This window comes from Vulpes lagopus, chromosome 1 (genome assembly GCF_018345385.1).
Source record: "Vulpes lagopus strain Blue_001 chromosome 1, ASM1834538v1, whole genome shotgun sequence".
NCBI lineage: Eukaryota > Metazoa > Chordata > Mammalia > Carnivora > Canidae > Vulpes > Vulpes lagopus.
Genome location: NC_054824.1, coordinates 79,985,670 through 80,012,787, shown reverse-complemented (window position 1 = coordinate 80,012,787; position 27,118 = coordinate 79,985,670). Strand labels below are relative to the sequence as shown.

The 27,118-nt window shown below is 34.8% G+C and overlaps 1 protein-coding gene across 3 annotated transcripts in view; it reads left to right on the top strand.

Annotated features, from left to right (window-relative positions):
- The window catches only part of STXBP5L (syntaxin binding protein 5L), a 380,025-nt gene that overhangs the window by 194,024 nt on the left and 158,883 nt on the right, over nucleotides 1-27,118 (top strand). For all 3 annotated transcript variants that reach the window (XM_041771139.1, XM_041771064.1, XM_041770992.1), the window contains exons 8-9: nucleotides 7,439-7,522; nucleotides 12,021-12,144. In XM_041771139.1, coding sequence (XP_041627073.1) covers nucleotides 7,439-7,522; nucleotides 12,021-12,144 — 208 coding nt within the window. The remainder of the gene's footprint in view (nucleotides 1-7,438; nucleotides 7,523-12,020; nucleotides 12,145-27,118) is intronic.

Here is a 27,118-nt window from a genome sequence, read left to right as displayed (position 1 = left end):
CTCCTCACGGGGCCCCTCCCCCTTGGATGCCTTTTGTTTCTTTATTTCTACCCCCACCCCCACCCCCCGGCTTCCTACCTTGATAGGAGCGTGAACTCTTCTCACTGTAGCATTCCAGCTGTTCTCTCTTTAAATCCCAGGCCGAATTCGTAGATTTTTCAGGATGATTTGAAGGTTATCTAGGTAATTTGGTGGGGACAGGTGACTTGGGGACCCTACTCTTCCACCATCTTGCCCCGCCTTTAAGAGATTCATTTTAGATCTAAAGACACTTGCAAGTGGAAAGTGAGGGGATGAAGAACAACTTATCATGTTAATGGACGTGAAGAGAAAACTGGAGTAGCCATACTTAGACAAACTAGTTGTCTCCTGCTGGATTTAAGCTTTATTTGTCATTCTTTTTCTAGCTCCTTTAGATATAAGGTTTGATTGTATATTGGAGACTTTTCTTGCTTAAGTAGGCCTGTATTGCTATAAAATGCCCTCTTAGAACCACTTTTGCTGCATCCCAAAGGTTTTGGCTTGTGTTTTCTTTTTCATTTGTTTCCATGTACTTTTTAATTTTATCTTTAACTTCTTGATTTACCCATTCATTCTTTAGTAGGCTATTCTTTAACCCCTATGTATTTGTGACTGTCCCAAAAATTTTCTTGTGATTGACTTCAAGTTTTATAGTGTTGTCTGAAAATACGCATGGTATGATCTCAATCTTTTTGTACTTATTGAGGGCTGATTTGTGAACCAATATGTGATCTATTCTTAAGAATGTTCCATGTGCACTCAAAAAGGATGTTTATTCCACTGCTTTAGAATGAAATGTTATCAATATATCTGTTAAGTCCATTTGGTCCAATGTGTCATTCAAAGCAATTGTTTCCTTGTTGAAATTCTGCTTATATTATCTGTCTATTGACATAAGTAGGGTGTTAAGTCCCCTACTATTATTGTATTACTATCAATGAGTTTATGTTTATTATTAATTGATTTATATATTTGGCTACTCCCAAGTTGGGGGCATAAATATTTATAATGCTTATATCTTCTTGATGGATAGACTTCTTTATCATGATATAATGCCATTCTTCATCTCTTGTTATATACAGTTTTTGTTTTAACATCTAGTTTGAAAAAATTAGACAATCTGAAAGAAATGGATAAATTTCTACAAACACACAAACTACCAAAACTGAAACAGGAAGAAATAGAAAATTTAAACAGACCAATAACAAGCAAAGAAATTGAATCAGTAGTAAAAAAATCTCCCAACAAACAGAAGTCCAGGTCCAGATAGCTTCCCAGGGAAATTCTACCAACTTTTTAAGAAGAATTAATACCTATTCTTCTTAAACTGTTCTAAAAATATAGAAACAGAAAGAAAACTTCCAAACTCATTTTACAAGGCCAGCTTTACCTTGATTCCAAGACCAGACAAGATTCCACTAAAAAAAGAGAATTACAGGCCAATATCCTTGATGAACATGGATGCAGAAATTCTCAAGAAGATACTAGCAAATTGAATTCAACAGTGCATTAAAAGAATTATTCACCATGATCAAGTAGGATTTATTCCTGGGCTACAGGGCTGGTTCAATATTCACAAATCAGTCAACATGATACACCACATTAACAAAAGGATAACAACCATATAATAATAAATGCTGAAAATATAACAATAAATATAATAATATATAAATAATTTATAAATAACATAATATATTTAATGTTATATGTTATATTGTATATAATAATAACCATCTAATAAATGCTGAAAAAGCGTCTGACAAACTACAACATCCATTCTTGATAAAACACCCTCAACAAAATAAGGATAGATGGGACATACCTCAACATCATAAAGGCCATATGTGAAAGGCACACATCTAATATCATCCTCAGTGGGGAAAAAACTGAGATCCTTTCTCCTATGGTCAGGAGTAAGACAAGGATGTCCATGTTCACCATTATTATTTAACATGGTACTTGGAAGTCTTAGCCTCAGCAATCAGACAACTAAGAGAAATAAAATGCATCCAAATCAGAAAGGAAGAAGTCAAACTTTCACTTTTTGCACACAATATAATACTCTATGTAGAAAACCTAAAGGACTCCACCAAAAAATTACTAGAACAAATACATGAATTCAGCAGAGTCTCCAGATATAAAGTCAATGGACAGAAATATTTTGCATATCTATACACCAATAATGAAACAGCAGAAAAAGAAATCAAGAAATTGATCTCATTTGCATGCAAACCAGTAAGATACCTAGAAATAATCTTAACCAGAGAGGTTAAAGATCTGTACCCTGAAAACTATAGAACACTTATGAAAGAAATTGAAGAGGACATAGAGAAATGGAAAAACACTGCATGCTCCTTGATTGGAAGAAAACATTTTATTTTTATTTTTTTAAGATTTTATTTATTCATGAGAGACACACAGAGAGAGGCAGAGACATAGGCAGAGGGAGAAGTAGGCTTTTTGCTGGCAGCCTGATGTAGGAGTTGATCCCAGGATCCTGGGATCACAACCTGAGCCAAAAGCAAATGCTCAACCACTGAGCTACCCAGGCATCCCAGAAGAAAAAAAATTTTTAAATGTTCATGTTACCCAAAGCAACTGACACATTTAGTGCAATCTCTATCAAAATACCACCAGCATTTTTCACAGAGCTAGAACAAACAATCCTAAAATCTGTGTGGAACCACAAGACCCCAAATAGCCAAAACAATCCTGAAAAAGAAAAAAAAAAACTGGAGGCATCACAATTGCAAATTTCGAGCTATATTACAAAGCTGTAGTCATCAAGACAGTATGTATTGACACAAAAACAGACACATAAATAAATGGAACAGGATAGAAAACCCAGAAATGGACCTGTAACTATATAGTCAAATAATCTTCAACAAAGCTGGAAAGAGTATTCAATGGAAAAAAGAAAGTCTCTGACAAATGGTGTTGGGAAAACTGGACAGCAACCTGCAGAAGAATGAAATTGGACCACTTTCTTAAGCCAGACACAACAAAAATAAATTCAAAATGGATGAAGACCTAAGTGTGAGACAGGAAACCTTAAAAATCCTAGAAGAGAACACAAATAACAACCTTTTTGGCCTTTGCCGTACCAGCTTCTTACTAGAAATGTCTCTAGAGGGAAAGGAAACAAAAGCAAATAATTAAACATCTATTTCTGATGAAATAAATTTAGTTTAGAAATGAATCAATTCATACTCTATTAGCTACTTATGATAAATATATAGGGAATCCAGGATCCAACTTAGTAGGGAAACCTAGAGGTATTGGCACTAAAGTCAGAAAGAAAGTGAGGATGCTCACCTTGTCCCTATTTTTAACACTATATGATGTTTTAGTTAAGACAAATGTGAATAATTAGAGGCATAAAAATTGGAAAGGAAGAAGTGAATATCTCTTTTTGATTATATGATAGTGTGCCTGGAATGCTTAATAAAATCAATATTAAAATGAATATTAAAAAAATAAAATGAATATAAATAATAAAAAATTTATAAGGTAACATAATAAAATCCAATGTAGAAACAATATCCTGTCAGAAGATGTAATGAAAAGAAGATCTAATATAAAATAGCAACCAAAAAAATTCAAAATAATAAGCTATAAAATTAAGAAGAAAATCTGTATATGGAAAACTATCAAACTTCCTGAAAGATATAAAAGTATATTTGAATAAGTGAGAGATCTACTTCACTCTTGGATAAGGTGACTATTTTTTTTTCCATCTTTTTTTTTCCTTTTTAAAGATTTTATTTTGTTTTATTAGAGAGCACACAAGCAGGAAGAAGGGGCAGAGGGAGAGCGAGAATCTCAAGCAGACTCCCAGCTGAGCACAAAGCCCGGTGTAGGGCTCAGTCTTACCACCCTGAGACCATGACCTAAACTAAAACTAAGAGTTGGACTCTTAAATGGCTAAGCCACCCAGGCACTCCTCTTTTTTCCCATTTCTTTAAGATTCCTCTTTTTTCCTTGGCTTCTAAAGTCAAACTTTTATGTCAGTAAAAAATGTGAAATTTTTATTTTCATATGCAGTTATAAAACAATAAATTTCCCTCTTGATGAAGCTAAATCTTTATCTCACAAGTTTTATTATAAGGCATTTTTGTTCAATTCTATTTCATACCTTTCATTATATTTTCTTTGACCATAATTACTTAGAAGTATGTGTTTTAGTTTCCAAAATATTTTTGTTAATGATTTCAAATTTTATTTCATAGTTGCTAGGGAATATAGTATCTGTGATTTTGATTTTGTGGTATTTAATAATTAACAGATATTTATCAGATAACTATTTTCTTCAGTTAATATTCCAGGTCCTAATGATATAGTAATCAGGAAAGCACCTTACTTCTTTGTACCTAACATTCATCACATTACTTAAATTCTATTGTGAGAGATAAATTTTTAAATTTATATGTATATATTATATAAAATATATAATTATTTAAAAATATATGTAATATATATTTTTGTGACCTCAGTGATATTCATGTTTTGGTATGGTTAGACATGATTGCAGAGTGATCTTGTTTTTGTTTTGATCGTGGTCACAGAGTGATCTTGTCAGATGTCTGCTGGATATTAGGAGCTGCTTTTCTCTTTCTCAATTTTCTTATTGATTCTAATATTTTTTCATACTTCATATATCATAATGGTGTATAAGTATCTGAATAATGTATGACATTTTAAGGTTAGGCAGTTTATATTTTGTGATTTACTGTGGCTATTGCTAGTAATGTTTTATAAACAACACAACTTCTACCATTCAGATGTATCTATGAAAAAAATATAATAGCATTTTAGATAATGATTTCATTACATCTTAGGGCTTAAATTTTGAAAGGTTATATTATTCAATCTCCTGCTAAATGAGATTTTCCAAACTTTTTAGACCCACAAATCTTTCCCTGGATTCCATAGGAATTGGTTTAATGATATATCATTTTCTCTAGTATTTAAAAAGAGCTGATTTAATGTTAAAATGCATCTTAGTGTTTATGATGTTACATACATTTTAACAAATATTTTTAAAGTTCACTCTTTAACTTTTTTAATTTAGCAAGTCACTATGCCATTTAATTTTGTATGTAAATAAGCTCAATTTTTTTGTCCAATCAGCTTTCAAATTTATTATATGTGATTTAATAATGAAACTTTTTTTTAATTTTAGCTATCTGACAGGTGTAAGGTGATGTCTCATTGTGGTTTTGATTTGCATTTCCCTGATGATTAGTGATGTTGTGTATCTTATGTGTCTGTTGGCCATCTATATATCTTTTTTTGGAAAATGTCTATTTAGGTCTGCCCATTTTTAATCAGATTGCTGTGTTCTTTAGAAGGAATTGTATTTATTTGAGAGAGAGAGAGAAAGCAGCATGAGCAGAGGGAAGAGGCAGAGGGAGAGGGAGGAGAGTTACCCATTGACCAATTCTGGGTTTGATGCCAGGACCCTAAGATTATGACCTGAGCTGAAGGCAGATAATTAACCAACCGACTGAGCCACCCAGGCACCCCTTAGTCAGATTATTTTTTGGTGTTGAGTTGTATAAATTCTTTATATATTTTGGATATTAGCCCCTTATCAGATATATCATTTGCAAAAATCTTCTCCCATTCAGTAGGTTGTAATACCTACTGAATGGGAGAATACCCATTATAGGAGTACCATATAACCCAATAATTCTACCACTAGGCATTTACCCAAAGAAAACAAAAACACTAATTCAAAAAGATATATGTACCCCTATGTTTATTGCAGTATTACTGACTGCAATAGCCAATATGGAAGCAACCCAAGTGTCCATGAATAGACAAAAGGATAAGGAAGATTTGGTGTATATACACAATAGAATATTATGCAGTCATAAGGAGGAAATTGTTATATTTGTGACAGTATGGATAGACTTAGAGGGTATTATGCTAAGTGAAATTCATCAGAATAAGAAAGACAAACATGACTTTACTGACTTTACTCATATGTGGAATCTAAAATAAACAAATGAATAGACAAAAAACCAGAATCTATAAGTACAGAAAAAAAAAAACAAACCTGATGGTTACCAGAGGGGAGAGAGGTAGGGAATGGGCAAAATGAGTGAAGAGGAGTAGGAGATCCAGGCTTCCAGTTATGGAATAAAGAAGTCCCAGGAATAAAAGGCACAGTATAGAGAATATAGTCAATGATACTATAATAGATTTGTATGGTGAGTGGCTACACTTGTTGTGAGCATAGCATAAGATATAGAGAATTTGAGTCACTAAGTTCTGCACCTGAAACTAACGTAACATTCTGGACCAACTATACTCAAATTAAAATATTAATTAAAAAATAATAAAACTAAATCCTTTAAATATGGTATAGCTTCAAAAATATACATTGATTCATGAACTGTTATTTGAAATTTTTAAATTTCCTGTTAAAAGTGGCCCACTTATTTTTGTCATTTTTTTTGTGTTCTAAGATATTAAGGTAGGTGACTAGGTCTTAGGATGCTGTACAGGAGTAGCTTATGTCTACTACTCTATTTTCTATTTATATCACTGATGTTTTGAAATTATTGAAACATTTTTATGCAATGTATAAGAATTTGTATCAGAAATAACTACTGATGGGTTTCAAAAAAATCATCTTAAGGCAGATTTGTGGGAAATATTATTTGAACACTGCTCTATTTTTATCCTGTCTTTTCTTAAACTAATGATAGAATAAATTTAACAAAATATAACAAAATATACAAATAAAAATTCAGAGTGATTAAAAACCATCAGCATGGCTAGCAGTATTTAACTGAATGAGTCTTGAATACTATCTACTCTCAAACTATTTTAAAATGAAAACATGTATTTTGTTGTCTTATTTGTTGATTTATAAGTAAATATCCACCATGTTTAATGATGTGAATCTCTAGAATACCTTTGTGAACTTCTGAGACTTCATAAATCACCAGTTTAAAATACTGACATAAGTCAAAGAGAAAACAGGATTTGATACAAAGAAATTAGAAGCCAAATTTGTGGCCATAGTTTTCAAGTGCATAGGGCTGAATGTCATATGCATTATGATTAAACTTATGCCATTTCATCCTTTACTTCTCTCCCATTTTTCTTTTGTTCCAATTTTCTTATTTATTTTTATGTTCTTATATTTATATACATGTATCTTCAACTTCTCTTGGAAATTGGGAATGAGGACGATTTCATTGGTAAACATTTATTGAAGTAGAGTTTATTTGGCATTTTTCTTAAATGTAGGAAATCTATATTCAGGTTTTGGAAAAATTGGCATTCTAAGTAAAATCGTATCACATAGTATGATTTTACTTAATTGTATTAACATTAACCTTTATTTCAAGCAAGTTAAAATTAATGTTAAAATTACAAAAATGATTATTCTAATGTTTTCCAGCTGCTGATAGGTTATGAAAATGGTACTGTAGTATTCTGGGACTTGAAATCTAAAAAAGCGGACCTGAGAGTTTATTATGATGAGGTAAGTGACTCTACTGAAATATATGAAGAGTATGATGACTTTGTGCCTTCTACTTGTAAGCTTTGTACATTGCCAATATTTTTATCATTGAGTAACTGGTTCTGACTCAGTGTCTCATATTGCCTGTTGGCATTCGCCCAAGTTCCAACTCTGAGTTGTTCTCCTGAATGAGAATTCTGCCTTGACTAACTGTTTTGGGTCCCTTTTTGGCATCTTATATTACCTATCCTTTTCCTTCCATTAGATTACATTAAGTCATGTCTTGCCTCATTGTCCTTAAGATCTCTAAATACGCTATTCAGAAATTCCTTTTCTGTGGCAGATAATTTAAGAGGTCAGTTTGAAAGGCCTTATCATGTAATACTTGCCTTCTCAGAATAAAGATTGATTTTGTAAATGGTAATATTTAATAATAAGGGTCAGTAAGGTCTTAAAGTGAGTTTTATTGTACATAGCTGAGATTTAATTTGGCTTTCATTTAGAGAAAGCAATGAATTGCTATCTATCAGCATATAGTCTTTGAATTGATACTTTAGTTGTTCAAAGATTAATTCTAGGCCGTTAATGATTTCCCCCCTTCAGAAGAAGCTAATGTGAAGATAAGCTGGGACAAAAAAGTAAAAAAAAAGGGTAATTACCTCTTGTAGTTGTGGGAATAAAGGTGATCATGTAAGCTCTCAATTCAATTTTTAAAAATGGTAGAGTAGGGAGAGATAGAAAATACAGGTCAATATTCATTATCTGGTATTACCTGCACTTACATGGGGAAAATGCAGAAGAATTTAAAGCAACACTGATATAAATAGAAAGGAAATTTTAAAAAACCACATTTCTTTGTATGCTATCACCCATCCCCTTGTAACAGTTGAATGTTTAAGTTTTGGTGCTTAAACGTGTAAGTCTTTGGCTATGTCATAACTATACTCATAACTACCCCCCAATTCATTTCTTAGTAGTTCTGGCAAACTAAGATTTTATCATATATACAAGGTAATTGTCATAGTGACAAAGAGTTCAGTGGTAAATGATATAGCTACTGGGTCATGATTGGTGAAAAATACTTGTCAGGTAATGTCATATAATTATGCTCTTTATGATCAACTTCTAGGGCATCTTGAATCATGAGGAAAGAAGGCCCTAGGGAGTTAAGCTACATTTTCCTTTTATTAAATGTACAAAATATAAAGATAAGATTCGATATTGCTCCCTCTCTCAAGACTAGTAACTAGATAAGAGTACAAATATTATCTGAGTAGTCAGTTGGAAATAGAGTAGGCCATCTAAAAAGGAAATCCAGAGGAATATGCTAAATCAGCTAGGTTTTTTTTTTATGGCCTAAAACAGTATAGAAGGAAGACTTCTAACCTTAAAAAGTGAACAAAAGTAATTTTTCAATTAAGTGTTTAAATAAGCATTAGCAATGTTTAAGTAGAGTACCATTTGGCTTTATATCAGGCCCTCCTTTTTTTTTTTAAGATTTTATTTATTTATTCATAAGAGACACATAGAGAGAGAGAGAGGCAGAGACACAGGCAGAGGGAGAAGCAGGCTCCATGCAGGAAGCCCAACGTGGGACTCGATCCTGGGTCTCCAGGATGACGCCCTGGGCCAAAGGCAGGCGCTAAACCACTGAGCCACCCAGAGATCCCCAGGCCGTCCTTCTTAAAATAGTTTCTTCCTCTGTCTGTGTCTTTCTACCTCATATCAGAGTAATGCAAAGATTACTCTGCACTATTCTGATATCTTACCTTTTCAGTATATCTGTCACTAGTAAGAGTATCGTTTTAAGACAGATCATGTAACTCTTTACTGCAGAACCTTTGAATGGCTCCCAATTATCAACAATACAAAGTCTTTATTCCTTTACATGAGATTCAAGGCCCTGATGTTATCTTTTCTTAAGTTTAATTCAGTGTATCCTTCTACACACTCCTCACAACTCAGACATATTACTGTCTCCTAAACATATCATTTATTTCCTACCTTCAAGTGTTTGCTCCAGCTAATTCCTTATCATGAACTCCCTTCTTTCCTCTCTTGCATATCAAAATCCAATTTCCTTTTTAGCCACTATAAACTATTTGGACTACTAAGTAGCCCCTTGAATAGCCATGGATGAATTGAAAGATTTGTAAATCCAGGATAATTTTTAGAAATAACTATATGAATTTACATATTTGCTGTGAAATTTTTGTTTTATTATATCAATATTTCTAAATAATCTCTCACAGAAAAAACCCTCAGAGTTTGACATAAGGATAAACTTTTAATTCCTTGAGTAGCTGCTGTTTTTTCCTTTTTTTCATGTGGATATCCAACTTTTTGAGTTTCCTTTCTCTTCTGTTTTGGAGAAACAATCACATCCACTGAGTTGACCAAACTAGCTAGTGCTTTATCTTCCATATTTTGTTTTCTATCTTTTATTTATTTTTTTTAAAGATTTTTATTTATTTATTTATTCTTGAGAGATAGAAGGAGAGACAGAGCCAGAGACACAGGCAGAGACAGAGCCAGAGACACAGGCAGAAGGAGAAGCAGGCTCCATGCACCGGGAGCCCGAAGTGGGATTCGATCCCGGGGCTCCAGGATTGCGCCCTGGGCCAAAGGCAGGCGCCAAACCGCTGCGCCACCCAGGGATCCCCTGTTTTCTATCTTTTAAAATTCTTCTTGAATTGGTTGTAATTTTTTTGTTGTTGTTTTCTTGTTTTGTTTTGTTTTTAGTAAACCCTTAAAGTACTTTTTAAAGAAAGGAGTCAGGTATGATGAAATTAATAGAATTGGATACTTATCCATTAAATCCATTCAAATGCCAGCTCTTTAGTAATGCACTATTTGACAGTCTCTAATAACAAGCTGGTTTTATATGCCTTCTCTTTTGTACAATAAGCATACTTATGGTACTTACTTATTTTGCTCTTTTGTTGTAGCTGTTCTTTTTCTATTTGTCTTCCCTAGTAGGTAGAAATTCAGTAAGACAGGAAGAAGGCTTAGGGCTGCCCACACTCTTCGTAGCAAAGTAGTCTGAGAGAACTTTAAATTGACTGAGATTCAAGTTAACACAAGAGGCCTGAAATGGCATTTCCCTTGAGCCACCTACAAAAATGAGAATAAGCAAAGGAGATGATGAGTGTTTCCTCTGTCTCTATTGAACTCTGGCACAAAAAAAAAAAAAAAGTCTTTACCTAGTAACAAAGAGCAGAGTGAGAGAAATCACCTAAGTCTAGAGTTTCATGTTATCTTTTTTATTTAATTAAATCTTACTTATCTTGAGGTACAGCTCACATCCTACATCCTTTATGTTATGTCTAATGATTATTCTAGCTATCAATTATCTGTAACTCTAATAATACTTATTATTTAGAAAACAATAGTTTTAAACACATAAACCTTAGTTTAGTATATAGTATATATATATACACATAATTTAGTTTTCTATATAAAACTAAATGTTAAAAGTCCCAAACAATAGCTATTATTAATATTCATTTATTTCCATTTTCTCTATCTTGCAGTTTTGAAAGTCCCTTTAAGTAAAGGATAATGTTGTATACATTTGTTCAGGTTTATGTCTACTAGAGCTTCTCTCTTTGTGTTTAGCACTTTACCCAAAGCCCATGTAAACTTTATGATTTACAAAGAATGCCAGGGTGTGGAAATATGTGGCAATATTAATTATTCATTCAAGAGATAATGAGTATCTACTCTATGTCAGGCACTGTGCTACCACTGGGAATAAAACAATATATGAAAATGGAATAATTAATTTTTAATTTTACGTAATTCACATCTTCAGAATAAACTTATAAATTAAAAAAATTTGAACCCTTCTTGCTTAAACTCTATATTGCCAAGTTAATTTAAATAGTGTATATTAGAGGCAATATGGTAAAATGATTGAGAATATGGGTTCTGTAGTTAGATAGACCTTGGCTTTGAACTGTGTGACCTAAGCATGTATATCAGCTTCTGTAGGCATATTTCACTATGTGCAAATTGGAAAAATAATACCTGCTTTATAAAATTAATAGATTTAATATAAATAGTTTGCCAAGGGGTCTGGCATATAGTAAGCTCTCAGATGGTAGCTCTGAATGTAAAATATTATTTAAATTGGCTACTTTAAGTGGAATAGGCCTCTACCTTTCCAGAAGTTATCTTCTGATAGCCTTGCTTTTACTTCTGTGTAAATAATTTTTCAAAGGAATGTATAGGATACAGAGAGGATATAGAATTTACAACAAAAATTCTCGGCTATAATGATATTATGAAATATATTTAATTAACTTTTCTCTATCTCAGGAGATTAATTTTTGTAGTCTTCTGTAAGCCTATAGAGGATTGAAATGGAAGATAGTATGATATGGGTCAGAAAAATTATGTATATTTCTTAAGTATTGTTATAATAATTTTATCTAGGAATGTTTTCCCTTTGGAATATAGAATGCTATAATATTAAATTTTTTCCCCCTCTACTTGTTTTTAATTGCTATTTCATTAGGCTATTCATTCAATTGATTGGCATCATGAGGGCAAACAGTTCATGTGCAGCCATTCCGATGGTAGCTTGACCTTATGGAACCTGAAAAGCCCAAGTCGTCCTTTCCAGACCACAATTCCACATGGTAAGGTGTATGCTTTCAAAGAAATTAACTTTAGAGAAAGTGCCTTGATTTGAAGTAGGACATGTGGTATCAGTGAGTTTGGAAGAAAGTGATAAGATGTATCTTCTGATTCTAAAGACCTCTTTATGTCTTCTTCAGTTCCCAACATTATACCTCAAACTTTCCATACTTTTCCTCTCCCTATTTATCTACTTTCCTACTTTGTGATACTTATATAAAGACCTTTCCAACCAAAAATAGGATAATGGATAGTTGATGTATCTGAAGCAGAGGATATAATGTAGGAAATTTGGCCAGTCTTAAGGGTTAAGGAGGTAGTGAGGATGACATTATTAGATCTCACTTTCATACTTTGTATACTGCTTTATAGTTTGTCATTTTCTAGATTCTCTCATTTATTTCAATTTCTTCCATTTGATTTCACTAAATATGAGAAATTTGGTTTTTATTGTAGATTGTCTTTCTTACTATCTTCCTTATCAAAAGAAAATATTTGAGGTTTATGTTCTACCTGTCTCCCTAACTGGGCAGAATAAAAAGTTCAAATGAATAAATATCTTTTATTCAGAAGATCATATTATTTCTGAGAATACTGGTGGTGATATGAGTTCCATACTTACCTTATATCATTGGTTGTTCTAGGATTAGAGGGGTCAAAACCTGGCAGTTAATGAAACACATTCTATTTTATAGTTTCTGAGCATTTATTATAGTGTCACATTTAAAAAAAATTAGTCATATTTTTTTATAACTGGTGATATAAATATGGAATTATTCCATATTGTGTTAGTCTGCCCTTTTTTGCACCGCAGTTGCATGCTCCATCTTCAAATGATTAAATTATTACAGCATTTAACCTAGCAGCTTAAAGGTTATTTTACATTCATGCATTTAGTTTGAGATGCTTCCATTTAAAGATCACCATTATGGAAACCTTGCAATAGGTGTTGCTATACATCCCACTCAGGTAGAATTATTTGTTTCTATGATGAGTTTACTTCCTTTCCACACCCCCTACCCCCATTCCTTATGCCTTTTATTTGTATGTATGTAATATGAGTTACTTAAAAATTTTCTACTTCTATTCATCTCAACAGTCAACTTCTATACAAGTTCTTTTTGGCTCGATTGGATATTTGGTACTTTCATGTTTCACCATATCCATATTTTTCACATTGAGTTGTTGTCTATGTAGTTGACCCTTGAACCATATGGGGGATGGGGCACTGATCCCTGTGCAGTTGAAAATCCTCATAAAACTTTTGACTCCTCTAAAACTTATCTATTTATGGCCTGCTGTTGATTGGAAGCCTTACTGATAAACACAGTCATTTAATACATATTTTGTATGTTTTATATATACATATATATATCATATACAGTATTCTTAAAGTAAGCTAGAGAAAAGAAAATGTTAAGGAAATCATAGGAAGGGATGCCTGGGTGGCTCAGTGGTTAAGCATCTGCCTTTGGCTCAGGGCGTGATCCCAGAGTCCGGGGACTGATCCCCCACATCAGGCTCCCCGAAGGGAGCCTGCTTCTCCCTCTGCCTATGTCTCTGCCTCTCTCTCTCTCTCTGTCTCTCATGAATAGATTTTTTTTAAAAAGAAAACAAAATCATAGGAAGAAGAAAATACATTTATAATACTATACTTATTTTTTAAAAACCTATTCCTTTGAATTAGTGTTTTTGTATTCTTTGACTAAATACCAAGTAGTGCAATTGCTGGATCATAGAATAGTTCCATTTTTAATTTTTTGAGGAAACTCCATACTATTTTCCAGAGTGGCTTGAAACTAATATTTCACACCACCTGAAACTAATATTACAGTGTGTGTTAACTAACTGGAATTTGAATACAAATTTTAAAAACTCTGTGTATAAGTGAACCCACACAGTTCGAACCCATGCTGTTCAAGGGTCAACTGTCATTCTATTTTCCTGTTGAAAGAGATGAAATTCTGTTCACAGGTTGCTGAAAACATCAGCATCTGTGTCTCATAACATATAGATCAAGTTAAATTCCTGCTGCCTCACCACGATTTGAAGCAAACATCAGTGATTTTGACATATTCTTCAGTTTCATCTGTTAGATTTAATTTCAACTATTTTTATTTAATTTCTCTAAGTAGTACTTTAACTGTATCCTATAGTTTTTATTTTAATTTTATTAAAAATATGTAATTTTCATTAATATTCAGCTTATTTTCTAATTTCTATAAAAATTTTCCTTTGACCTATGAGTTAGATATTTGTTATTTAATTTCTAAAAATATGTTTTGTTATAGATTTTTAAATTAATTGTAGTCAGAGACTGTGGCATGGTACTAGTTCTACAAAATTTACTGTGATTTACTTTATAATTAGACATACACAATTAATTACATAACGTTCCAAGTATGCTTGAAAATAATGTACATTTCCTGTTACAAAAAGGTCCAACTTGAAATTGTGGGGGGTTTTGCACTATAAACCTTTTCTTAGTTTTTGTTGTTTGATTTTTCAATTTTGAGAGAGGTAAGTTAAACTATTATACTGGATTTTCCTTGTAATTCTGTTCCTTTCTGCTCTATATACTTTAAAAATCAAGGAGGTCAAAGTTGTTTATAAGCATTAATCAGATCCTCTGCTTTTACTAATGTTTGACCAGTGCTATCAATTTCTGAGAGTGGCATTAAAATTTACTAAAAAATATAGAATTATATACTTTTCACTTTATTTCTGTCCTTTTTGGTTTCATGTATTTTTGAGGCTTATTAGGCATCCATATGTCTTTATAGAGAGCGTATATTTGGGTTTCTTTTATTCAGTTTTATATCATTTAGTTGAAGTGTTCAGTCTATTAATATCAATGTAACTACTGATGGAATTGAATTTAGGTATACCAAGTTACTATTTGTTTTCTGTTGGTCCAAACTTTTGTGGTGGTGGTCTTTTATTCTCCCCTTTGTGCCTTCTGGGTTATTTGAAAGTTTTTATTAGAATATAATTTTAATTTACATATAGGCATTTTATCTTCAGACCTTCTTTTCCCCTAACTTTTCAGTCTATTGCAGTTAACATTGTAGCACTTCACAAAAAAATGGAGAAGCTTCACAATCATATATATATGTTTACTTTTACAATAGTTATATGTATTACTTTTAAATACACTGTTAGAATTAAGGAAAATATTCTTTTTTTAATTTATAATTTATCTTAATATAATTTTATATTTATGAATTTTTATAATTTCATTTGTTCTTGAGGATTATAGGAACATCATTTAGCATTTCACTCAGCTTTCCTTTATCTAAAAATTCCTCCTTTTGTCTTTTAGCAAGTCTATTGTTAGTGTATAGAAATGCCACTGACTTCTGGGCATTGATTTTGTATCCTGCCACACTGCCAAATTGCTGTATGAGTTCTAGCAATCTTGGGGTGGAGTCTTTCAGGTTTTCTAGGTACAGTATCATGTCATCTGCAAAGAGGGAGAGTTTGACTTCTTCTTTGCCAATTTGAATGCCTTTCATTTCTTTTTGTTGCCTGATTGCTGAGGCTAGGACTTCTAGTACTATGTTGAATAGCAGTGGTGAAAGTGGACATCCCTGTTGTGTTCCTGATCTTAGGGGAAAGGCTCCCAGTGTTTCCCCATTGAGAATGATATTTGTTGTGGGCTTTTTGTAGATGGCTTTTAAGATAATGAGGAATGTTCCCTCTATCCCTACAGTCTGGAGAGTTTTGATCAGGAATGGATGCTGTATTTTGTCAAATGCTTTCTCTGCATCTAATGAGAGGATCATATGGTTCTTGTTTTTTCTCTTGTTGATATGATCTATCAGGTTGATTGCTTTACCAGTGTTGAACCACCCTTGCATCCCGGGGATAAATCCTAATTGGTCATGGTGAATAATCTTCTTAATGTACTGTTGGATCCTATTGGCTAGTATCTTGTTGAGAATTTTTGCATCTGTGTTCATCAGGGATATTGGTCTATAATTCTCCTTTTTTGGGGGGGTCTTTCTCTTTCCATCTCTTTCTATCTTTCCAAACAGCTTTAGTAGAATAGGTATTGTTTCTTCTTTAAACGTTTCATAGAATTCCCCTGGGAAGCTATCTGCCCTGGACTTTTGTGTCTTGGGAGGTTTTTGACGACCTCTTCAATTTCCGCCCTGGTTATTGGCCTGTTCAGGTTTTCTATTTCTTCCTGTTCCGGTTTTGGTAGTTTGTGGGGCTTTCCAGAAATGCGTCCATTTCTTCTAAATTGCCTAATTTATTGGTGTAAAGCTGCTCATAATATGTTTTTAAAATCGTTTGTATTTCCTTGGTATTGGTGGTGATCTCTCCTTTTTCATTCATGATTTTATTAATTTGAGTCTTTTCTCTTTTGTTTTAATAAGGTAGGCTAATGGTTTATCTATCTTATTAATTCTTTCAAAGAACCAATTCCTGGTTTTGTTGATCTGTTCGATAGTTCTTCTGGTCTCTATTTCATTGAGTTCTGCTCGAATCTTTATTAACTCTCTTCTTCTGCTGGGTATAGGTTTTATTTGCTGTTCTTTCTCCATTTCTTTTAGGTGCAAGGTTAGTTTGTATATTTGAGTTTTTTTCCAGTGTTTTGAGGGATGCTTTTATTACAATGTATTTCCCTCTCAGGACTGCTTTTGCTGTATTCCAAAGATTTTGAATGGTTGTCTCTTCATTCTCATTAGTTTCCATGAATCTTTTTAATTCTTCTCTAATTTCCTGGCTGACCCTTTCATCTTTTAGCAGGATGGTCTTTATTAACCTCCACCTGTTTGAATTTCTTACAAATTTTTCTTGTGATTTTATTTCTAGTTTCAAAGCATTATGGTCTGAAAATATGCAGAGGACAATCCCAATATTTTGGTATCGGTTAAGACCTGATTTGTGACCCAGTATGTGGTCTATTCTGGAGAAAGTTCCATGTGCACTTGAGAAAAATGTGTATTCAGTTGCGTTTGGATGTAAAGTTCTGTAAATATCTGTGAAATCCGTCTGGTCCGGTATATCATTTAAAGTTCTTGTTTCTTTGAAGATGTTGTGCCTAGAAGATCTGTCAATTACAGAAAGCGCCGTATCGAAGTCTCCCAGTATTAGTGTGTTATTATCTAAGTATGTCTTAACTTTGGTTATTAATTGATTGATATACATGCAGCTCCCACATTAGGGGCATAAATATTCATGATTGTTAGGTCCTCTTGTTGGATAGATCCTTTAAGTATGATATAATGTCCCTCTTCATCTCTTGCTAGTCTTTGGGATAAACTTTAATTTATCTGATATGAGGATTGCTACCCCTGCTTTCTTATGAGGACCATTTGAATGGTAAATGGTTCTCCATCCTTTCATTTTCAGACTTGAAGTGTCCTTAGGTCTAAAATGAGTCTCTTGTAGACAGCAAATAGATGGGTCTTACTTTTTTATCCAGTCTGAACCCTTGTGCCTTTTGATGGGATCATTAAGCCTATTCATGTTCAGAGTTACTATTGAAAGATATGAATTTAGTGTCATCATTATACCTATTCAGTCCCTGTTTTTGTGGACTATTTCTTTGGACTTCCTCTTTCTTTTGCAGAGTCCCCCTTAATATTTCTTGCAGAACTGGTTTGGTGGTCACATATTCTTTCAGTTTCTGCCTATCTTGGAAACTCTTTATCTCTCCTTCTATTCTGAATGAGAGCCTTGCTGACTAGAGTATTCTTGGCTGCATGTTCTTCTCATTTAGGACCCTGAATATATTCTGCCAGCCCTTTCTGGCCTGCCAGGTCTCTGTGGAGAGGTCTGCTGTTAACCTAATACTTGTCCCCATAAAAGTTAGGGATTTCTTGTCTCTTGCTGCTTTAAGGATCTTCTCTTTATCTTTGGAATTTGCAAGCTTCACTATTAAATGTTAGGGTGTTGAACGGTTTTTATTATTTTAAAGGGGGATCTCTCTATCCCCTGGATCTGAATGCCTTTTTCCCTCCCCAAGTTAGAAGTTCTCAGCTATGATTTGTTCAAATGTGCTTTCTGGTCCTCTCTCCCTTTCCGCATCCTCTGGAACCCCAATTAAACGTAGATTTTTCCTTCTGAGGCTGTCATTCATATCCCTTAACCTTTCCTCATGATCTTTTGTTTTTCTTTTTGTTTCTTCAGCTTCCTTCCTTGCCATCAACTTGTCTTCTATGTCACTCATTCTTCTACCTCATTAACCCTAGTCGTTAGGACCTGCAGTTTGGATTGCATCTCATTTAATTGATTTTTAATTTTGACCTGATTAGATCTAAACTTTGCAGTCATGAAGTCTCTTGAATCCTTTATGCTTTTTTCCAGAGCCACCAGTAGCTTTATAATTGTGCTTCTGAATTGGCTTTCTGACATCGAATTTTAATCCAAATTCTGTAACTCTGTGAGAGAGAGTACTATTTCTGATTCTTTCCTTTGTGGTGAGTTCTTTCTTGTCATTTTGCTCAGTGCAGAGTGGCTAAAAACAAGTTGTACTGGAAAAAGGAAGGGAGAAAAAAGAGAAAAAAAAGCAAACAACCCACAAACAAACAAACAAAAAAACAAAGAACAAAAAAAAAAAAGGTGGGGTATCCTCTGGTTCTATATACTGTAAATACCTCGATACCTCGACTTCCTCTGGAGCTTTCAAGCGCTTCTCGGTCAAGGACTTGCTCTTCCTCTGTCCTTCCAGCTGGTCTTCTGTGGGAGGGACCTGCTGTGCTGATTCTCAGGTATGTGCACCTGGGGGAGCTGCCCCACCCCCTGCCAGGTGCCCGGCTCAGTGGGAGCTGTTTATCCTGTGAGGCCTCTGTTCCCTGGTGGCCCCACTCTCCCAGGCACAGGGTGACAACAGGAGGAACAATCCCACTGGCAGCGGCCAGCTCTCTAGCTCTGGAGTCAGCTCCCACAGTAACTACTGCAGCTTCCAGTCTACACTGGCCTGGATGCTCTGGGCGGGGGAGACGCTGATGGGCACAGCTCGGGGGCACCCTGTGGCAGGAGCGTCCTCGCTGTCCTGGGCCCTCCCAGCCTTCGCCTGTCCCAGGGGGTGTGCAGGATCCTGGGCTGTGTCCCCCGGCGCCTGGGATCTGGGGCCTGTGCTGCTGGAATTGCGTTCCCGGGGTAGTGCAGCTCCGCCTGAGCTGCTCCCGAGGCCCCTCCAGGTGCGTGCTCCAGCCCTTTACTGCAGTCGCTCAAGGTGTGTGGCGAGCTCTCCCCTGGGGCGCACTTCCTCTGTTAGTGACCCCAGGAGCCAGGAGGCTCCACTGCCCCTCCTGGGATCCTGCCCAAGTTCCCTGTGAGCGCATTTCCGTCCTGGAAGATTGTAAAATTTCCTGCTTCTCCTGGACTGGGCTTTCCTGTCCTGGAGGTTCTTGCTGCCTGGCCTTAGCCCGGCTCCTCGCGGGGGGCCCCTCCCTCACTAGATTCTTTTTTATTTTTTATTTTTTTTCTGTCTTCTTACCTTGTTAGGAGTGCAAACTCTTCTCTCTGTAGCGTTCCAGTTCTCTCTTTAAATCTCAGGCTGAATTCATAGGTTTTCAGGATGATTTGAAAGTTATTTAGGTAAGTTGGTGGGGATAAGTGCCTTGGGGATCCTACTCTTCTGCCATCTTGCCCCGCTTAATATTTTCTTGGAGACCATCTTTTTCCCACTGGATATTCTTGACTCCTTTGTCATAGATTAATTGACCATATAAGCATGGGTTTATCTCTAGGCATTCAGTTCTGTTCTGTTGGACCATGTGTCTATTTTTGTGCCAGTTCTGTACTATTTTGATTATTACACCTTTGTAGTAAGTCTTGAAATCTGGAATTCTGATACCTCCAGCTTTGTTTTTCCTCCTCAAGATTGTTTTGGCAATTTAGGGTCTTTTGTAGGCCCATACAAATTTTAGGATTGTTTGTTCTAGTTTGTAAAAAATGCTCTTGGCATTTTTATAGGGATCGTATTGAATTTGTCAAATTGCTTTGAGTAGTTTGGACATTTAATGAAATGCTTTCTATCCACGAGCATGGAATATCTTTACATTTGTTTGTGTCATCTTCAATTTCTTTCATAATCTGTTAGTTTTCAGAGCATAGGCCTTTCACTTCCTTGGCTACATTTATTCCTAGGTATTTCATACTTTCCAGTCCAATTTAAATGGGATTTTTAAAATTTATTTTTCTACTTCATTATTTGTGTATAGAAATGAAAAAGATATTTATATATTAATTTTGTGTCCTGTTACATTATTGAATTCATTTATTACTTCTAATATATATTTTTCTTGGAGGCTTAGGATTTTCTATGCATAGTATCATGGCATCTACAAATAGTGACAGTTTTACTTCTCCCTTCCAAATTTGGGTGTGTTTTATTTCTTCTTCTTGTCTGATTGCTACAGCTAGGACTTCCAGTACTATGTTAAAAAGTGGCTAAAGTGGACAGTCTTGTCTTGTTCCTGATCTTAGAGGAAATGCTCTCAGTTCTTCACCATTGAGTATGATGTTATCTGTGGGTTTTGTTATATATCGATTTTATAATGTTGAGGTATGTTCCCTCTAAATTCATTTTTGTTAAAGAGTTTTCATAGCGAATGTATGATGAATTTTATCAAATACTTTTTGCGCATCTATTGAGATGATCATATCATTTTTATCTTTCCTTTTGCTAATGTGATTTATCATGTTGAGTGATTTGCATTTTTTTTTTTAGATTTTTTAAAATTTATTATTCATGAGAGACAGAGAGGCAGAGACACAGGCAGAGGGAGAAGCAGGCTCCATGCAGGGAGCCTGATGCAGAACTTGATTCCGGGACTCTAGGATCACGCCCTGGGCAGAAGGGAGGCGCTAAACCACTGAGTCACTCAGGCGTCCCAAGTGATTTGCAAATATTGAACCATCCTTACATCTCTGGAATAAACTCCACTTGATTATAGTGAATGATCCTTTTAATATATTGTTGAATGCAGTTTGCTAATATTTTTTGAGAGTTATGCATCTGTGTTAATCAGGGATCTTGCCCTATAGTTTTCCTTTTTTGTAGTTTTTTTGTCTGGTTTTGTTATCAGGATATTGTTGACCTCAGAGAGTATATTCAGAAGCTTTCCTTTTTCTTTTATATTTTGGAATAGTTCGAAAAGAATATACATTAACTCTTCTTCAGATGTTTGGTAGAATTCACCTGTGACTCAATCTGGATGTGCATTTTTTTTGTTGGAAGTTTTTTGATTACCTGTTGAATTTCATTACTTATAATTGACCTGTTTAGATTTTCTATTTCTTCCTGATTCAATTTTGTAAGTTTCTACAATTTTTCGGAATTTATTCATGTCTTCCAGATTGTCCACTTGTTGACATATAATTTTTGTAGTCGTTTCTTATAATCCTCTATATTTCTTCAATGTCAGCTGTTACTCCTTGGCTTTAAGACTTTGTTTATTTGGGTCCACTCTTTTTTTGCTTTTGATGAGTCTGGCTAAAGGTTTATCAATTTAGTTTATTTTTTCAAAGAAATAACTTTTAGTTTCATTGATTTTTCTATTGATTTTTTAGTCATTTATATCTGCTGTTATCTTTATTATTTTTTTTCCTTCTACTAACTCTGAGCTTTGTTCTTATTTTTTAGTCCTTTTAGGTGTATGGTTAGATTATTTGAGATTATTTTTGTTTCTTGACGCAGGCCTGTATCATTCTAAATGTCCTGCTTAGAACTGTTTTCACTGCATCAAAGATTTAGATTTACTGTGTTTTCATTTTTATTCCCTTCCATTTTTTTTTTTTTAGAGAGAGCAAGCGTGAATGGGGGAGGGGGCAGAGGCAGAGGGAGACTGAGAATCCAAAGTAGGCTCCACGCCCAGCATGCAGCCCAATTTGAGGACCTATCTTATGACCCTGAGATCATGACCTGAGCCAAAATCAAGAGCCTGTTGCTTAACCAACTGAGCCACTCTGGCGCCCCATATATTTTTTAATATTTTATTTGATTTCTTCATTGACCTATTGATTGTTAGTAGCATGTTGGTTAGCCTCCTTGTGTTTGGGTTTTTCTATTTTTTTTCTTGTCACTGTTTTGTAATTTCATGCTGTTGTGGTCAAAAAAGATGTTTGAGGGCAGCCTAGGTGGCTCAGTGGTTTAGCCCCGCCTTCAGCTTCCCGGTGTGCTCCTGGACACCCGGAATCGAGTCCCACATTGGGATCCCTGAATGGAGCCTGCTTCTCCCTCTGCCTGTGTCTGTGCCTCTCTTTCTCTCTATGTGTCTCTCATGAATAAATAAATAAAATCTTTAAAAAAGTTTGAAATTATTTCAATGCTTTTAAATTTACTGAGCCTTGTCTTGGGGCCTAACATGTGACACCCATCCTGGAAAATGTTTCATGTACACTTGAAAAGAATGTGTATTCAGTTCTGTTTGGATGGAATGATCTGTATATTTCTGTTAAGTCATTCAAAGACACTATTTCCTTATTGATTTTCTGCCTAATCTATCGATTGATATGTGGTGTTTTATAGACCTCTACTATTTTATTACTGTTAATTTCTCCCATTGTATGTTAATATTTTGTTTCATGTATTTCAATGTTGGCTACATAGATATTTACAATTGTTATATCCTCTTGTATTAACCCTTTTTCATTGTGTAGTCCCTTCCATGTCTTTTGTTACAGTTTTTGTTTTAAAGTCTATTTTGTTTGGTATAAGTATTGCTACCCCATTTTTTTTTCACTTTCATTTGCTTCAAGTATCTTTTTTCATCCTTTCACATTCAGTCTGTATGTATCTTTAGGTCTGAAGTGAGTCTTTGATAGGCAGCATGTAAGTGGATTGATCTTGTATTTTTATTGATTCTACCACCGTGTGTCTTTTGATGAGAACATTAAGCCATTTTACACTTATAGTAATTATTGATAGGTATATGCTTTTGCATTTTCTAGTGGTTTTGTAGTTTTCTATTCCTTTCTTTTTCTCTTGCTCCTTTGTAATCAATATCTTTCTTTAGTGTGATGATTGGTTTTCTTTCTCTTTATATTTTGTGTGTGTCATAGGTTTTTGGCTTGTGGTTACCATGAGTTTCAAATATAACGTTATAAGTATGTAGAAGTCTATATTGATTTGATGGTCATTTATGTGTGAATACATTCTAAAAGAACTTTATTTCTTCCTTCATGTTTTATGTATATGTTATCATAATTACATCTTTTTATTATTTGTATCCCTTAACTAATTTTTTAGATATACTTAATTGTATTACTTTTTTCTTTTAACCTTCAAACTAGCTTTATAAGTGATTGCCCTACTACCCTTACTGTATGCTTGGTTTTACTCATGACTTTTTTTTTCTTTTGTGATTTTTTTTTTTTACTTCTAGTTATGACACTTTCTTTTCCACTTAGAGAAGTTCTTTTAACATTTATTGCAAGGCCACTTTAGTGATAATGACCCTTTTTTTCTTTGAGAAATTCTTTATTTCACCTTCAATTGTGAATGATAACCTTGCTGGATAGAGTATTCTTGATTGTAGGTTTTTTCTTTTGAGCACTTTGAATTGTGTCATGCCATTCTCTTCTGGTCTGCAAAGTTTCTGCTGAAAAATCATTTCATGGCTTTATGGGGCTTCCCTTGTATATAACTAGTTGCTTCTCTCTTGCTGCTTTAAAACTCTCTATCTTTAGTCTTTTTCCTTTTTTATTTCAATTTTTATTTAAATTCTAGTTCATTAACATATGGTAAGATTGGTTATAGGTGTAGAATTTAGTAATTCATCACTTACATAAAACACTCATTGCTCATCACAAGTGCCCTCCTCAGTGCACATCACCCATCTAGCCCATCCCCCACCCACCTCCCTCATCAACTTTGGTTTGTTCTTCTCTATAGTTTAGAGTCTCTTATGGCTTGCTTTACCCTCCTCCCTCTCTTTTGGGCTCTTTCCATAATTTGACTATTGTTGATAATGTTGCTATTAAAATCAGGGTGCATGTGTCCCTTTGAATCAGTATTTTTGTGTTCTTTGGATAAATCTAGTAGGTCATAGGGTAATTCTGTTTTTAACTTTTTGAGGAGCCTCCATAGTGCTTACCACAGTGGCTGCACCAGTTTGTATTCCCATCAAGAGTAAAAGAAGATTCCCCTATTTCCACATCCTCACCATCTGTTGTTTCCTGTGCTGTTAATTTTAGCCATTCTGACACATGTGAGGTGGTATCTCACTGTGGTTTTGATTTGTATTTCCCTGATAATGAGTGATGTTGAGCATCTTTTCATGTGTCTGTTCGCCATCTGGATATCTTTTTTGGAAAAATGTCTATTCATGTCTTTTGCCCATTTCTTAACTAGATTACTTGTTTCGAGGGTGTTGAGTTTGATAAGTTCTTTATAGATTTTGGATTCTAATCCTTTATCAGATATATCATTTGCAAATATCTTCTCTCATTCCATAGGTTGTCTTTTAGTATTGTTGATTGTTTCCTTCACTGTGCAGAATATTTTTATCTTGATAAAGTCCCCATAGTTTATTTTTGCTTTGGTTTCCTTGCTTCTGGAGATGTGTCTAGGAAGAATTTGCTATGGTTAAGGTCAAAGAGGTTGCTGCCTGTGTTCTTCTCTAGTATTTTGATAGATAACCTCCTTAGATTAATCTTGTTTGGAACTCTGCTTCCTGAACCTGGATGTCTGCTTCCTTCTCCAGATTATTAAGGTTTTCAGCTATTTTTTTTTCAAATAACTTTTGTACCCCTTTCTCTCTCTTCTCCTTCTGAGATGCCTATAATGAGAATGTTTGCTTGATATCCAAGGTATTCCTTAACCTATCCTTATTCCTTACAATTATTTTTTCTTCTTTTCACTGTTCAGGTTGGGTACTTTCTATTCCTCTGTCTTTCAGATCACTTATGCACCTTCTATTCTACTGTTGATTCCCTCTAGTGGATTTTTCATTTCAGTTATGGTATTCTTCAACTCTAATGATGATTTTTTTATATATTGAATCTTGTTAAAGTTCTCACTGAGTTCATCCACTCTTCTCTCCAGTCCAGTGAACATCTTTATGACCATTATTTTGAACTCTGTCAAGTAGATTTTTCCTTTGTTTCATTTAGTTCTTTTTCTGAGGTTTTGATTTATTCCTTCACTTGGAACATATTCCATCTGTCTCCTCATTTTGCTTGACTTTTTTTGCTAGGTTTTCTTTATTTCTATAAGTTGGGTGGAACAGTTACTGCTAAATTTAAAGGAATGATCTTACATACTGTTATCTCCTGTGTAGATTGCACATGCCTGGTGACTTTGGTTGGCTTGCTGGAGCTGTGGTTTTTCTGTACTATGGGTCCTGGAGCATTCTGTGCTGGGAACTCTCTGAAACTGAAATGGGTGTTGGCCAGGGTGGTCCTACGGCTGTCCACACAGAGTGCCCTGTCAGGACAGCTGAAGATAAAGTGGGTATATACTGTATTGGGGCATGGAGTATGGATGACTGAAGCTAAAGTTGGTACAAGCTGGGATGTCCTGGGGCTCTCCACACAGAGCACCCAAGCAGGATAGTTAAAGCTGAAATGGATGCAGGGTAGGGGGGTACTCTGGCAGGATGGCTAAAGCTGAAATTGGTCCAAGTTGGGTATCCCAGGATGATTTACACAGGGGGAGCCTTGGTGGGAGGCTGGAAGTGAGGCAGAGTGTAAGCCAGGGTTTCCCAGTGTACGCCATGTAAACAAAGCCCTAATAGAGTACCTGGAATCAAAATAGCATGGACTAGGGGTTTCTGAGGTGCTCCATGCAAGGGGTGCCTGGTGAATTGTTTGGAGTCAACATTATGTGGGCCTGGAATGTTCTGGAGTGCTTTGCACATGTGTCGTCACTTTGGCAAAGGATTTAGTGAGCACCAGGAGTGTTCTGATTGTGCACTGCACTGGGGCTATCTTGATGGGATGGCTGGGCCTGGTATAGGCTAGGGGCCCAGGGTCATTGAGGTAGTAGGCTTGCTAGGGTATCTGGATCCTGGCTTTTGTCCATGCCATCAAGATGGAGACAAGAATTTAAACCATGGTGCTTGCCAGCCCAGAGAGAGTTTCAGCAGCTCCCTTACCATTTGGTGGAGTTCTAGGGGTTGACCTATTATATAGTATTTGTTCTTTTAAATAGTAGTGGCTTTTTTCTGTGGCCCAGGTCATCAAGGGCTGGCATGAGCTAAGGTGGAGTGGGGAATCATAAATAGTGGTAACTGTTTAATTGGCTCTCAGTTCTTCTTCGGGAAGAATTGCTCTATAAGTAGGTGTAGATTTGGTTTGTCTATGGAGGGAGTGAGTTCAATGTCTTCCTATGTTACCATCTTGGACCAGAACTCCCAAGTTCTATCTTTTAATGCTTAATCTAGCTTCTAGAAAGTAATCTACAAAAATCTGGAAATTCTTCTATCATAAAGTGAAACCATAATATTCTTAACTTCTACTTTGTGTACTCCTATTATTCTCAACACCGCAGGTGAATCACATGTTTATGGTACCTCATATTGTCAGTTTTATACTTGCTTTGCTTAAATTAGTAAATTTTAAGTTTCCTGCTGGTCAGTTATTTCTTTTTACCCTGCCATTTAGTGTAGCACTTTGAACATAAAGAATAGCAATAAATGCAATTTCTGATAACAGTTTTTTACAGTATGACCTATAAGTATATTTCAATTACTAACAGGTAATGAACATAATCAAGTTGAAAACCTCAGCCAAAAATTATTGGAGTTGGAAATTGAAGTAAATTATTAATTAATTTAGATATTATTCCTTTTTACTGAAATCAGTGCATAATACTAATGTGTATTGATTGAAAAATTATAATTATTTACACAGACATGTATGTATAAACAACAGCAAATATACTATTTTGACTTGGTTAATGACTTGACAATTATTAGAGAAGCAATGAATGAAAAAAATATAAACTGAGGAGAATGGATCTATTTTCTTGCTGTATTATTTCCTTCATTTCTCTGTTCCCACATATTACCCAAA